Source organism: Belonocnema kinseyi, chromosome 9, assembly GCF_010883055.1.
Source record: "Belonocnema kinseyi isolate 2016_QV_RU_SX_M_011 chromosome 9, B_treatae_v1, whole genome shotgun sequence".
NCBI lineage: Eukaryota > Metazoa > Arthropoda > Insecta > Hymenoptera > Cynipidae > Belonocnema > Belonocnema kinseyi.
Window position 1 is genome coordinate 53784345 of NC_046665.1, and position 15896 is coordinate 53800240.

The following is a 15896-nucleotide window of genomic DNA, read 5'->3' on the forward strand; positions in this document are numbered from 1 at the left end:
CCCCCCCCCCCCCAACCCTCAAAAAACCTTACCTAATTAATGGACGCTCCCTTTTTCTCTAGAAAATAGTTATAATTAGGGACCACAGTGCACAAGGAGCTCAAAAAAGGGGAAGGACAATTTTTCACAAAAAATTGAGAGAATAGTATATTAAACATTTACTATTACGTCTTTAGAGAAAGAAACAATCTTTTTATAAGAAATGTTATATTTTTAAATTGTTTCGAATTAATCTTAATTATTTCTTCCATTCAAGAATTTATTTTAAAAAATTGGATATAACAAAGGCGTTAAGCTGCTGGAAATCCAAAAAATTCTTTCTTTCTTTAAAAAATACCATTATTAGTCATTAAATCTTGAAATTTACAAGTATAATTAAATATTCCTTTCAAAGGTTTGCCATTTCGACCCTACTATAATTAATAATTTGAATGTAACTTTAAAGGTTTATTTAAATCATGAATAGTTTAGTTTGAAATAGGTCAAATAAAAGTTTCTAAATTTTTTATTGGTAAAATTAAAAAATAAAATTTGAAGCTCAAAACACCTATTTCTAATTTTAAACGGCTAAATTTTAAACATTTGAATTTAATTTTTAAATTACTTAACTTTGCACACTTAATTTTATGTTGTAAAAAGTCTTAGCTAAAAGGTTTTTTTAATTTTTTTTCTGGACTATATTAATATTGTATATTTAAAGAGAGAAAGAAGAAAGGGTAGAAAAGGGGAATCGTGAAGAGAAAGACTGTGAAACCTGTTATAATTGAATTTCTATTCTTATTTATAATTGTCATCTTTTTTATTTGGGATGTTTAAAAATCCTGAAGAGGCACACCTCACTTCCTGTTTAGGCTTGTTTGCATTTCCGTTTAAAAGTACAAGAGATGCACAACTGGCGTGGTGCTTCGTCACGCATAACTGACAGGACAAGCCCAGTCAGTATTAACGAACCTGATTAACTAAAAAAAAATATCGCGCGATTGTTCTTAAAAATTCGAACCAATCAGCTGATTGTTACTATTCCATAATTTTCAATTCTTCTAATTTCTATATTTTCACTTTCGCTGAAGACACTTGATTCACTGGTGATATAAAAACAAAACAAATAACACTTTTTAAAATAAAAACTGAATCTAAAATATATGATAAGTTTATAACAACAGGTGGTTATTGGTAATAAAATGGGTTACATTTTTGAAAATTAAACACACATGGATCGCATGCACGGACGACGTGGTTGACCCGGCAAAATCCCGTGGACGACTGGATAGGACTAGTGCAGATGGTTGCTGCTCATCCGGCATCCGGGTAGTGAAGTCAAGGGATCCTGAGGGGGCCCTGGGCGCACCTTTGTGCCGCCGAAAAATTATGCCCCTGTATTCAGGTGAGACTGCTTTCCAACCCCCTTCTACAAGGACCAACCACCGATCTTCGAACCCCATACAAAATTGTCTTCGAGGGGTTCTCAACGAAAACGTGTGTATTTTTTCGAGGGTGCAGTGTTCAGGTTCAGATTATGCCAGGAGATTTAATGCAACGTTTAAAGATCCTATGTTCGATCACAAAAGATTTAAATAAAAAGAATAACCTTGAGGGCAAGTAAAATATTGGATGTCTCTATTTTTTAAATTAGCTCGAGCTTTTTTAGTTCCGAAAAAATTACATTGAGGTAAGAGATTATAAGGTATTAGTGATAAGAAAGTAAACAATAAACTCTAAAGTCAAATTTGACTTAAAAATCAGTAATTCCCACTAGCAAAACCATCGTTTTAACAGATTAATCAGTCAATGTTTCTGACTGAATACACAGTCGCTTCAATTCACTGTTTAGATCAATCAAAATAAGGTATTTAATTTGTGAAAAATACTAGTTTTATCACTCAAAATGACGGATATAATTTGCGAAATTAGTGGAAGTTACTGATTAGATCAACTTGTTTTTATTGGTGGAAAATAAATAATTTTTCGTTGAGGATTTATATTTTTTGGTTGAAAATTCAACTACTTGTTTGAAACTTGAACTATTTTATAAAAAATTAATTTTTGTTGTTAAGGATTCAGGATTTTAGTTGAAAATGGACCTATTCAATTTTTTTTATAAATTCATTATTTTTATTTGAAAATTAATCTTTTTGGTTTGAAATTTAATAATTTTATTTAAAATTCGTTTTTCTGTATTGAAAATTAATTTCGTGAATAAAATTTTGAGCTATTCAATTTTTGGTTAAAAAGTTATCTTTTATAGTTTAAAATTCGACTCTTTGGTTGAGGATTCAACTATTTTGTTAAAAATTTGTCGTCGTTGGTTAAACTCGACTGTTTTTTTAATAAATATAAAAATATTTCTTGGTTGAAATTTGAAGTACATACCTTGTTAAAAATTGATTTGTTATAAGATTCATCATTGTAGTTGAAAACTCATCTCTATGGATCAAAACTTAACTACTAGATTGTTGGAAATTTGTTGTTTCTTTGTTTGCACATTAATTTTTAACTGAAAATTTATCTGTTACATTTTTATATGTAAATTGACTTATTTTAGTTGACAATTGAACTATTTAGTTTAAAATTCATGTATTTTGTTACAAATTATTTTTCTTTGGCAGAGAATCAATCATCTTCGTTTTTCTTTTTTGGTTAAAAATTATTTTTTTTTAACTGAAAATTTATTTATTCCATTTTTTGTAGAAAAAGTATGTTTTTTTTAATGGAAATTAAATTATTTGGTTGAAAATTCATTCGACTGAAAAATCTTTCGTGACTGAAAATTTCAGAAAAAACTTTACGTAGTTTATGGACGGCCCCTAATAATAAAATTTCATACAAAAATAGTTGGATTATTGTATTGGGTTCTATTAATTCAGTTTTCTTTTAAGGGGAAAAACTTGAAAAGGTGGAAACGGAAAGTGTCTTGAAACAGAAGAAAAAAGAAGGATTCTTTTAAAAAAAGGTAAAAGATGGGAATAGGGACAAGAGCGTAAAGACTGTATTCTATTTATAAAAATAAAAGTCGTTTCTTACCTATAAGAATAAAAATACTACTTTAATTGACATAAATTTTGAAATTGAATGACAAGTTTGAAATTCAAAATCCTAGAGAATTAAAATTCTTCAACTCGATAAATTTTATAAATCACGAAGAGCACGTGTTTCTTGGTGCATAATGCACGTTCATAACGGCCTGGGGTAGACAGTTGTCACAGGCTGCATCGAAAACCAGTTCGCTCCTCGGTTCGCTCCTACTTTTGTTTTTTACATCCAGCTTACTTGTCTGGAGGAGCGAGGCCGCCAATCCAGGACGAGGAATCCGGATTCGCTGTTGTTGTTTTTAAAGAGATAATCAGAATTCGGAAACTCTTGGAATTTATTTACGACAGGGACAACCGACTTATATCTTGACTTATATAGTGTATCATAAGAAAGATCAATTTATGTTTTGGAAATTTTACTTTTTCTTTCTTAGGTCATTAGAATTAAAGGAAACTTACAAAACAGGCTATTTTCTATCCCCCTTTACTCAATTCCCTGTCGAAATTCGAAATTCATACAAAGTAATTAAAAGTTCTTTAAAAATGGTTGATTTTATCACCCAGAGGAAAAGGTATTCTTAATGAACAGTTGAGGTGGATAGTGGGACACATTTTAATTATAAAGTACAGTTTAATTTGCTAAGTGGGACGATGGTCGTGGGGGCTAAAGCGTAGGCTTTGGACCCACTCCTTCGGCTTGCGGGTTCGATTCCCGCCTCGCACTCTGGAAGAGTCTCTCCGGTGGCCCATGCCCTTTTTCTAGAGAAAAAGGTTTTCTCTAAGTACTTAAGGCTTGTTGCTCTTGGTGGTTCGGAACCCACCTTAAACTGTAGGTCCCTCTTCCACCACCAAGTAAGTGTGTGGAGGGTGTGTAAAGGAATAGAGAAGGTGTAAGAAAAATGTAAACCCTTTAGGGGTCACATTAGAAGCTTCCACTCAGTTTAATTTGCCTAAGTTTTAATTAGACATACGATTTAATAAGATAGGGCGAATAAGGATATTTCACACGAAAATAGGGGAATAAATTCTTTTTAAAAATAAAATTAATGCAGATACCATAACAAATTAAATATTAAACTTTTTTAATTCCTGAAATTTAAAGAAGAAATATATTTACATTTTCAACCGAAAAATTCAATTTTCAACGAAAATAGATTAAATTTCAACCCGGAAATATTGTTCTTAACAAAAAGTTAATTTTCAATCAAACGGTTTAATTTTCCACCAACCTGTGAAGTTTTCAAGACAAAAAGATAAATTTTCAACGAAACATTGTAATGTAATCAAAATTGTAATCAAAAAGACGATTTTAAACTATAAAATTTATTTTTCAAAAAAAAAATTAAATTTTCGACCAAGAGATGACTTTAATACAGAAGTTAAATTATCAACTAAATATTCACATTTTCTAGGAAAAAAATTTGTTAGGAGACAATTGAACGTTTAATAAAAAGTTAAATTTCAGCCAATAAAAATAAATCTTCAACCAAAAACAATGAATTTTCTAACATGAAATATGCATTTTCTATTCAAAAAGAAGGATTTGAATTTAAAAAAAAATTGATTGGAGTTTCACAGCAAAAGGGAAGAACATTTAACAAAATAATTTAACTTTTAACCAAATAGTTGAATTTTTAAACAAAAAAGTTTAAAATTTCTACCAAAAACAATTGCACTTTTGATGAAATAATTCATTTCAATAAAAAATATGACATTTACCACAAAAGATTATTTTTCTATCGAAAAAGACGAATGTTCAATAAAACAAGATCCAAATTGACAAATTCTTATAAGATATATCTTATAAAAATTCGTCATTCGTCAACGGAAAGTTTAATTTAAAAAAAGTTCATATTCAACTAAAAAATATGATTTTTCTAAAACAAAGATGAATTTTGAATCCAAAAGGGGGAATTATGTTATCCGAAACATCTGAAATTTCGACCAATAAAAATGAGTTTTTTACAAAATAGTTGAATTAAAAAAAAAGACTAAAATTATGAACCAAATGAAAAAGAACAAATTGAGAGATTTTCAAGTAAAAAGGTTGATTTTTCTACATAAAAGTGAATTTAAAAAAATTGTTGCTTTTTTATTGTTTTTTATTAATTCCTCGGTGAGTTCTGTACAAATTTAAGCGAAACCAAAAAGAAAACGAGGAAGTTTCTTGAAAATAGATAAAAAATAAGAATTCTTTAAAAAAGAGAAAACGAGGGAAATAGGGGAAAGAATATGAAGACTGCATTTCTTCTGAGATGACTTTTAGATTTAGACGTGAGACTTCAAGGGCTGAAGTATGAGAGCAACTGTCGAGTTTCGGAAGCTGGATCGATATTTTGTTCCATTCACCTTTGAAAAATTGAGACCCTTAAATCAACCGCAATTTATATTCCCCATACAATTCGTCACGTACTTATTTTATTCTAGGATCGTAGGATTCTTTCAGGACTAAAAGCATTTTTACTACTGCGATTAATCAACTGAGGTTTATATTCAAGATCCTGAAAAATTAGTTTTCTTATAGGCCCAAACGAATTTTGCCCTACTATTTGTTCTATATTGTTCAATTTGCTATTGTTGTGTTTAAATTAATATGCACGATTTGTAAATCTACCCGAATTTTATAAAAAATATGTATTTTAAGCTTCCCTCAATCTCAATTTTTTCAGAACTGAATAGCCGTAAAAGGAAATTAATAAGTAAAATTTCCTCCTTTTTCAATTTGTCAGACACTACTTCCGGTTGAATGAAAGATTTTTAAATGTTTAAAAGTTGCAAGATCGAAGAAACGTGACAAGAAATTGAAATTTCGACTTCGTGCCTTGCAAACTAATAGGCAGGCATGGCAGGCAGGATTTTGTCCGCCTGGCCGGAAATAAGGACATGTAACATTTCCTGTACTTTTTAAAGAATGTATTTGAATAAGGATGAAATAAATTTTTAAACAATTTACATTGTTAAAATTAAAATTAAATCTAAAGTACTTTTAATTCCTCTTACTTGTTGCCGGCGGGGAGGGTTGGTGCCAATATTAAATCTAGAAATAATGGTCGGAATTTAAAGGTTTATAATTAATTTATAATTAAATTATAATTAAATAATTTTTATTATTTGAATTTACTATTTAGCATAATTGTTTTTTTTTTAACTTGGCATCATTTTTATTCCACCAAATTACCGATTGAAATTTTTATTTTACTGAATGTCCACTTGCTTTTTACTTTAGTTTTTATTTCACTTGAATAACCTATTGTTTTTTATATTTCCGAATGACTGATTCAAATAATTTTTATTTTCCCGAATAACCATTTGAAATTATGCTTATCTTACTGAATAAATATCTGATATTACTTTGATTTTTCCGAATTACCATTTGGCACAATTTTTTTCTGAATAGCAATTTTTTCATAATACTGATTTTTTCGAAGTATAATCAAACATAAACATCACTTTTACTATTCGGAAATCCTATTTGGCATAATTTTTATTTTACGAAATAAGCATTTGGATTTTTTACAATTTTTATTTTCTTCCAAATTGGCATGCAAGTTTCAAATTATAAACTATAATTAGCCAATTTCAAATTATGACACATAGTAATTCGGTAAAATGAAAGTTATTTAAAACAATGATTCATTAAAATAAGGATTATGTAAAATAGTATTTCGGAAAAATAATGTCAAGTTACATTTCCACACTTCAAAGTCCAAAATGCTCTTAAAATAGAGGAAAATATATTGCATTTTCAACCAAATAGTTGAATTTTCAACCAAAAAATATGCATTTTCTACCAAAGGATGAATTTTTCCCCCAAAAAGACTATACTTTTAACAAAATAGATGAGTTTTTACCCAACAATCTGATATTTTAGAAAACATTTGAAGTCCCCAAAAATGAATCTTTAACAAAACAATTATTTTGAAGCAATTAATTGAAGTTTTAAAAAAGAGAGGAATTTTTAACAATTTTTTTAGCTTTTAGTTCTTGCTTAACTAAGCAGTTGAATTTTCTACTAAACTGTTTAAACTTGAAACCAAAATTACTACTTCTTCTACAAAACAGTTAAAGTCTTAACGCGAAAATATAAATTATTAAGAGGAAAGTTCATTTTCAACGAAATAGTTCAATCTTCAGGCAAAAAAGTTAAATTTATAACCAAAAAGTTGCATTTTCGAACAAAAAAGGTAAAATTTCTGCCAAAAGAGATGAGTTTTTAAGAAAATGCAAATTTTTCTACAAAATAGTTGAATTTTCAACAAAAAAGTCCATTTTTAATCGAATAGTTGAATCTCATATCAAAGTTGTTAAATTTTCAACTAAAAAGAATTAACTTTCAACCGAAAATGCATTAAATTAATTTTTATTAAAAAAATCATTTTTAAGGAAAAAAAGCGAATTTTCAACGAGAAAAGAAACAAATTTTCAACCAAAGAGATGCGATTCAAAGGACAATTTTCAACCAAATAGTTGAATCTTCTACCAAACTTGTTGAATTTTTAAAAAATATTTAAATTTCCAACTAAAAAGAATCAACTTTTAACCAAAAATGTATTAAATTAATTTCTAGTAACAAAAAATCCAGTTTTATCGAAAAAAAATTTTCAAGTAAAAGTATTGTATTTCTAACAAAGTATATTTGTGCAAGGTAATTGAATTTACGGCTGTCCCGGTATATACCATCAGTCACGGACGCATTTTTATAATGCAATCAAGTGATTTCAAGGTGGGTTCCGAACCACTAGAAACCTCAGTAAAGGTACATTGAAAAATTTCCAGAGGTACCGGCTCAGGGATCGAACCCATCATCAAAATTCTCTCCTCATCTCATCTACAGCTTCATTATATTAAGATCGAAGAAAACTCAGATTTAATTCTCGGGGTGAATACCCTCCTCTTTTATAAAAATGAGACTTGGGGTGAGGAAATCAGTATGACAATGGGAGGAAATCGATTAGGCCAAGTACACATCAAACTTGAATAAACATAAAACCGGTCCTTGAAAACTTTTTCCGTAGTACGAGACCGAAAGTCATGGGAAAATTGACGTTACCCAAAAAAAGTCCTGCATTGTATTGCGTACAAGAATAGCCGCTACTCACCAGTAGCGACTACTGGACAGTTACTCCTTTCAAAGTTTTTTGCATTCCATTCTTCCTTTTTCTTTCCTTTTTCTTTCCTTTTTCTTTTCCTTTTCAACTTTTTTATATATTTTTTTATTGATGAACCAATGGCCATGCAATGTTATTGTTGCCTAACCGTTAAATTATTTCCAGCTTCATAGGTCAATGGAGCTCTTGATTCTGTCTCTAATGAAACAGGGTTGCAGGGCAACCCGACCAGTTAATTACCAGGAATATAGCGAACGGCTAATTGATTTAGTCCGCAAATTTTGCGGCGGTTCATTCCAGGCACTTTCGTATTAATCAATACGTATGATTCATTATAATTTCTAAGTTTGAATCGATTTCAGACTGATCAGCGGTTCAGTTGTTTCATTTTAGGTAAAAAAGGTGATTATTTTCTGAAAAAAGGGAAATTAAAAGAGGATTTCATTTATTATTAAAAACTTTTTGTATTTAGAAGCAGACTTCAGAGGCAAACCAATTTTCTCAAAACAGGGAAACTGGCAGATTTTTACGAAAATAGGAGTATAAATTGCTTAAAATAAACTTAATGTAGGTATCATATCTCATTCAATATGAAAAACTTTAAATTCCTAACATTTCAAGTAGAAATATATTGCATTTTCAAACACATAGTTGAACTTCTAACCAAAAAAAATTTTCTACCAAAAACGAAAAATTAAAAATAACAATTGTATTTTCGAGCTAAAAAGTCGAATGTTAAAAAAAACGCCTACTTTGAAATCCGCAAAAATTAATTTTCAATAAAAAAGTTAATTTCCATCAAACAAAGATGAATTTTCAATAAAATAGTTAAAATAACTAATAACTAAATAACTAAAACTAAAATAGTTGATATTTCAACCAAGCAAGATTTTTATTTTCAATAGGAAATGGTCGAATTCAATCCAAAACCGTAATTTTTAGAAAAATAGTTTGAATTTTTAATCAAAAAGATAAAACTTCTGCCGAAAGAGATTTATTTCAACCAATAAAAACTAATTTGCAATAAAATAATGAACTCGAAAAAAGGAAAGAAATGGAAAAAGGAAACAAATGGATCCTTGCGATTCCATAAATTACAAGTTCAATCAAATAATGACATTTTATTACTTTTTTACTAAAAAGCAATTTTCTAACAGATACATCATACTTTGATAATACAATTCTTTATTTACTTAGCAATCAGTGCAGAATTGGAAAAACAAAATTATCCTCTTTGAAAGCATTAGTGACAGATGAACTTTTTGCAGGACCAGTTTTTTACTATTCAATCGATCTTCATTCTCTTCAAAATTCGAGATTTTATCATCATTCCTAAATCATATCTTCATAATGCTTTTTCGAAAACATTATACCTACAACGTGCAGAAATTCGTTGAAACTTTTGACACTCCATTCGATTGTGTTTTGTGTTTTCTTTAGGCGGTCTATAAAAATATATTTTGCGCATTCACTCTTAAGATAAATAAAAAAAATCTCGGGCGAATCTAAAGGCAGACGCTGCGAACAAAAGAGGGAGATACTGATCGATGAGACTAAACAGACAAAACTAGTTTCACGGAAGTTTAATGTGAGGAGGGGTCCACCCTGCAAGACTCGACTGACGAACTGATTTTCACGGATTAGCTTATCTCACATAATTTTACATTCTTGATCAAAGACTGACAAATTTCTGCAATTTTTCAGCTATCACTCAACGGTCATTTGTAGAAAATTACCTGGTTTAAATAAATCAAATACAAAATTCATAGCCCAAATGCTCTAAAAACAGGGAAAATAGGGTGATGTTTCACAAAAATAGGGGAATAAATTCTTTTAAATAAAATTAATATAAGGTATCATATTACATTCAATATGAAATGCTTTAAATGTGTAAGATTTCGAAACATACTTTATTTTCAATAAAAAAAAGACAAGATTTTCTACCAGAGAAGATGAATTTTCGAAAAAGGAGTTGAGTTTTCACTATAAAAAGTAGAATATTTTAATATTTTTGAAAAGATGTTATTTCAACAACAAAATTAATTTTCAACCAAATAGTTGAATTTTTAACCTACTAATATGAAGATTAAAACTAAAAAGACGAATTTTCAACAAAAGTTGAATTTTTCAGCAAGAAAGATTGTTCAATCAAGAAAAAAATTTAACTAAATTGATGAACTTTCAAACCAGCAAGACGAATTTTCTACAAAACAGTTGAATTTACCGAACAGGTAAGATTATATATTTTCAAGCAAAACTTAATAGTTCAATCTCGGAGCATTAAAAATTAGTCTTCAGCCAAGAGAAGGAGGAATTTTTCTTCTAATCAAGAAAAAAATTTAGCTATATTGCTGAATTTTTAACGCAAAGATATAAATTTTTACGAAAAAAGTTAATTTTCAACCCAAAAAGATGAATTTTGAACTAAGAAAAGATTACTTTCGCACCAAAAAAATACAATTTTCCAACGAACAAATGCATTTTTAACTATTTGATTAAATAATTTTTCTAACTGAACATGCTTAGTTAAAAAAATGGAACTTTAAACAAAGAAATGACTCTTTAACAAAAAAGTGAATTTAAATAAACCAACATTTGCCCCCCTCCCCCCGAAAAAATTAAACAAATTGAAAATTGAATTTTCAACTGGTCAAATTCTTATAAACTTGAATTTTTAACAATAAAATGTTCAACCGTTGAATTTACGACTGTTGAACTTGAACTAAAATGATAACTTTTTAACAGAATAGTTTAATTTTCGACAAAATGATTACAGTTTCAACAAAATAGTTTAATTTTTAACGAAAATAGTTAACGTTCAGCCGAAATAACTGGATTCTCATATTGGGTTATATTAACTCAGTTTGCATTTAAGGGGCTAGTACACAAATAAAGACCCTTTTTCAACAATCATTTTTTGGTAGTAGACTTTATTACATAAAAGTCGGCTTCTCAGCATAATGTAGTACATATTTTTAAATTAAAAAAAAAATTTTTAATCTTTTTTCATGACTTCCCGCGGAGATACGCCAGCCCGAAAAAAATCGATTTTCATTCGGCGGCCACGATAACTCCACTTTGGCTTATCAGAAACACAACATCCAAAAAGATTCTAAAAAGGAAATGCGTGGGTATCGGATGAACCTCAATTATTAAAAAATATTAAAAAATGAATTAATGGTAGAAGTTTTTGTGTTTTTGACCGTTTCTTGCAAAGTAAATTGTTTTAAAAAGTTTTTAAATGTTAATGAAAAATGATGATCGAGGGTCATACGATAGCGATACACCTTATCAAAATTTCCTCCAAGTTTGAAACAAATCTGCCCAGTAGATCGGCCGGAATCGTGGCCGCCAGCTTAAAAAACACTGTTTCGAGAAAAACGTGTTCAAAATTTAACCATTCGAAGTACAGCGTATCATATATGATACACAGAATCTACGATTTGAAATAAACATAGAATAAATGTAGTTATGGGCAGTTTATGGGTACTAGAACAGTGAAACTCGGTAATCTTGGGTTTTCGGGGACGCTGAAAACGAACCCGACGTCAAAATTGCAAAATTCAAAATGGCGAATGCAATATGGCGGACGAAACATATGAAAATTGATCCGATATGCTACATGTTTGCTACTCGGGGATTTTCAGGGTCGCTGAAAACGGATCCAAATGACTAAAAAACCCGCACTAATACTACCGGATAAGTACTAAAGAATTGTTCAATTCGTTTTTCAGGACAACTATTTTCGATCTCGCGGCGCCAGATTGAGTTTACGGAGCCCGACCTTACATTAAAAGTTGGTTCATGCACACCGTGTGTTACGAGCGCTTCGGGGGGCCTCGCGGCGTATTTCGGTTTTCAGACACTTTCAGCACACTTTGAAACAAATGTTGGTTTCTATTCTATTTTTAGATGTATATAGTGACCAAAAATGAGAAAAAAATTTTTTGGATTTTTTGAAAAATTATTGTGTACTAGCCCCTTAAGCGAAAAAAATGAGAAAAAGGTCAAGTTTCTTGAAAACAGGGGGAAAAAAGGAATTCTTTTTAAAAAAAGATAAAAGAGGGAAATAGGAGAAAAAAATTATTTTGCTTTTTTTTTTAAATTGTATACACTATACAGACACTTTGCAAGTAAAAGGAAAAGAAAAGAAGTGGTACTTACGACAATTCGATTGGGGGTGACATCAAGTGGTCGCGCTCCCAGTACAGGCGTAGCTGGTGCACTTCCTCTCCTGCAAGCCTTTTCATATGAGGTGTCTGAAAAAAGAAAAAAAAATTTTGTTTTCCTCATATTAATATTGCTAATTATTCAGGCAGTTAACAGGATATAAACCTTCCTTTAATTTCGGTCATAGGAATCTTGAAGTAGAAATTTATTTCCACATGCAGTCTAAAATTTTGAAGCTATCATACAAAAAAAAACTGCGATACTTGTTAAGGAGCTAAAGGCTCTTTAACGCTAACTGAACAAATATTTAAAACAAATATTATCTCTAGCCCCAACCTAAAACACTACTTCAAATAAAAAAATTTCCAACTTATTTCTTTAACCATCCACACGACAAAAATACCGCAGGTCATGTGACCCTATTTCCCTCCATTGTCTAAAAATCACAACATTTTCCAAAATAAACACTATTTTCTGTCAAAAAATAATATAAACATTAAAAAATTTGAGGTCACGTACGAGTTTGACATTCTCACGCCTTATGAATGGATTTCCTTTCTCAAAAGAACGACAAGGAAAGCGGGAAAAAATTCAGGTATCCTCGTAAGTTTAGATTAGAGTTTATAACGTGTAGTGCGAGTCCTGCTAACGGTTAGCTCTAATCGGTTGTAACTTTTTTTACGTGCTCGAGGTGATACATCAAGCGTCAAGCGTTTCAAGAGAGGATCCAAAAAGCCGCTTCCGGGCGTGAGGGTCATTTTTCCAAAAGAAAAGCTACAAGAACCTGCTGGAGAATTTAATTCTAAAAAGGACTCAAAAGGGCTTTGTGATTCTTGTTCGCTTCGAGGGATTAAGTTAATCATTTTTAGGCAGAAATCATTGATCATTAGGGAGTCTATCGACTTGTCTGAATTGAAGAATAGAATAATCGGTGATTTTGAAGTTCTGTCGAGGGTAAGATACGCAGGATATCGAGTCTGTGTCAAGGAAAATGAAAAATGAAAACTGATTAGTGCGCCAAATTTAGGGAGAGTGTTGCGCAGATAGTATTTTGTTTCGACAATGTAAAGTTAGAAATGAAGTATTAAGTGTTAAATTGATCTTCTACAATATAATCATGGGACGAATGTTCTTTGAGGATAAAAATTCTTTAGAGTTGAATGTCTTTTTTCAATTCCAGGATTTAAGGGATTAAGTTTATAATTTTCAGAAAGAAATGAGTGATCATTGGGGAGTCTGTCGACTTGTCTAAATTGAAGAAAAGAATAATAGTTGATTTTGAAGTTCAGTCAAGTGCGAGAGACACCGGATGTCGAGTCTGTGAGAAGAAAAATGAAAAATGATCATTGCGACCAATGTGGGGAGAAGTATTACGCAAATAGTGTTTTATTTAAGCAAACTAAAGTTAAAAACGAAATATTTAAATCAATAATGCCTCTGTGTTAAATTGATTTTATACGATATAATTATGGGAAGGAAGTTCTTTGAGAATAAAAAATTCCTTACGTTGAATGTCTATTTTTCAAATCCAGGATTTTGTGGCGAATAACGACCAGGAAGTTTGAGCCAGGATAGAGAGACTATAGTACGTAATAATTGAAAGGAATTTCCGTCTCAAAGAGCTGACTGTTTGGTCACACAGCTTGAATGTTGAAATGTACAATACTTTGACGATTAAACGCCCCTTGTATATTTAAGCCATAGATTCTAATAACTCAACGAATTAAAATCAGAAATGGGAAGTCAAATAAGTATTCTTTTGTCTGCTCATTTATGTTTTATGATAATTAAACAGATTATTTATTAAAATTTATCAATGTTAATACTTCATTGTGAAATTGTCGATTTCTTTACAATTTCTACATCAATTTTTTTCAAATTTGAATAAAACGTCGATTCAAAATCACGGAAAAAATAAAGTGTAGTTGTGAGACAACTGACCAGATATTTGGATCAATATTAAGTATACCAAGAAAATTCAAGACGTTCTCATTAAATTCTTATCTGGTCAACATCAATATCATTAACTAAACATGCAACATGGTTGAAAGACGATACCACATTGGAACAAACCAACTATACAGTGGGTTATTTCTAAGCATTGGAAAGAGAAAAATTGTCAACATTTGGACCAATATAGCAAAAAAAAATTTAAATCTTCTAATTAAATTCTTACCTGATCGAAATCAATTAACATCAGATAAGCATACAACATATTTGGAAGAAAAGAGCACGGTGGAACAAACCAAATATACAGATGGGTTCTGTAAAATGATTATAAATAGAGAAATCGTCAACGTGGACCAGTATTACCAACAAAATCTAACATCTAATTAAATTCTTACATGTTGAACATCAATTAACATCAGCTAAATTTCCTAAAGATTGTTTATTGGTTAATGCTCTGACATGTATAATGTATAGACCTAAACTAGTACTTTAAAATAGTAACATCTAAGGAATGTCTTCCTTATTATGCATTTATGCTAGACTTCTGCGCATACGTAACTACAAGAATAAATTGAGAATGCGGTGCCTAACATATTCTTCACGTTTATGCAGGTTGTCTTGAAAAACGAAACAATGCGGTCCTATACGAAGAATTGACAAAAAAAAAAGAATAGAATCCGGGCACGAAGTCCTCTAAATGGTTCGAAACGTTCCGCTGCTCGTCTTCTCTAAGGAGATTCACTTTGCAAAAACGACTCTTAGCCACCAAACGGAATATAAACACGTTTTTGTGGATGTCCTTAGACAGTAGATAAATTCCAAAGGACGTTTATGAGATGTGTTCCTGGAGTGTGCTAACTAAGAAAGGATTTAGTGTTTTTTTGTTGTTGCTAATATACCTTCTAAATAAGGTAAAGAAACCAACAAATAGAAACCGAAGGAAGACTAACACGGAATTCTGAAAAAAAATCTGAGTAGCTTCTTATGAGAAAGCTAGATGTTTTCAATTTCAGACCTTATAGCCCAAATAAAATGGATGATTTTTCATGAAAATATTTGGCTTTTCAAACAAAAAAGATTTTCTACCAAAAGAGACCAAGATGGATGCAAAACAACTAAATTAAATTTTAACAAATTAGTGCAATTTTCAATTAAAACGATAGCGTTCTAATGAAAAATATAATAATTAATAATTGGACTAAAAAATGTTTTCATTTTTAATATAAAAAACCGAAGAAATTGAAACAAAAAAGCCGAATTTTCAACCATTAAAATAGTGGGAATTTAAGTTTAGAAAAAATTCTCAACCAAAAAAGAGGAAATTTAAACGAAAAATATAATACTTGATACCCAGTGGGCACTCAATTTTAGAACGTATTTGGAAAGTCCTAACAAAGTTTTCTGGACGTACAAGTCAAAAGACGTTACTTGAACGTTTTAAAAACTGCCATAAATCAGATCATATAATCTTCTAAGAATGTTTTATGTACGAATTACGTCTTTATAACATCTGTGGAACAATGTATGTTTATGCAACGTTATATGGACTGACTTAGAACATTTTGAAGCTATTCTGAAGATGTTCTTTAACGCTTGTGCCCACTGGGTACTTAATAACAAATAGATTATAATTTTTAAA

General features: G+C 30.2%; 1 protein-coding gene across 2 annotated transcripts in view; it reads right to left on the reverse strand.

Annotated features, from left to right (window-relative positions):
- The window catches only part of LOC117179372 (probable Ras GTPase-activating protein), a 156192-nt gene that overhangs the window by 34866 nt on the left and 105430 nt on the right, over nucleotides 1-15896 (reverse strand). For both annotated transcript variants that reach the window (XM_033371092.1, XM_033371091.1), the window contains exon 2: nucleotides 12302-12396. In XM_033371092.1, the coding sequence (XP_033226983.1) occupies nucleotides 12302-12396 (95 nt within the window). The remainder of the gene's footprint in view (nucleotides 1-12301; nucleotides 12397-15896) is intronic.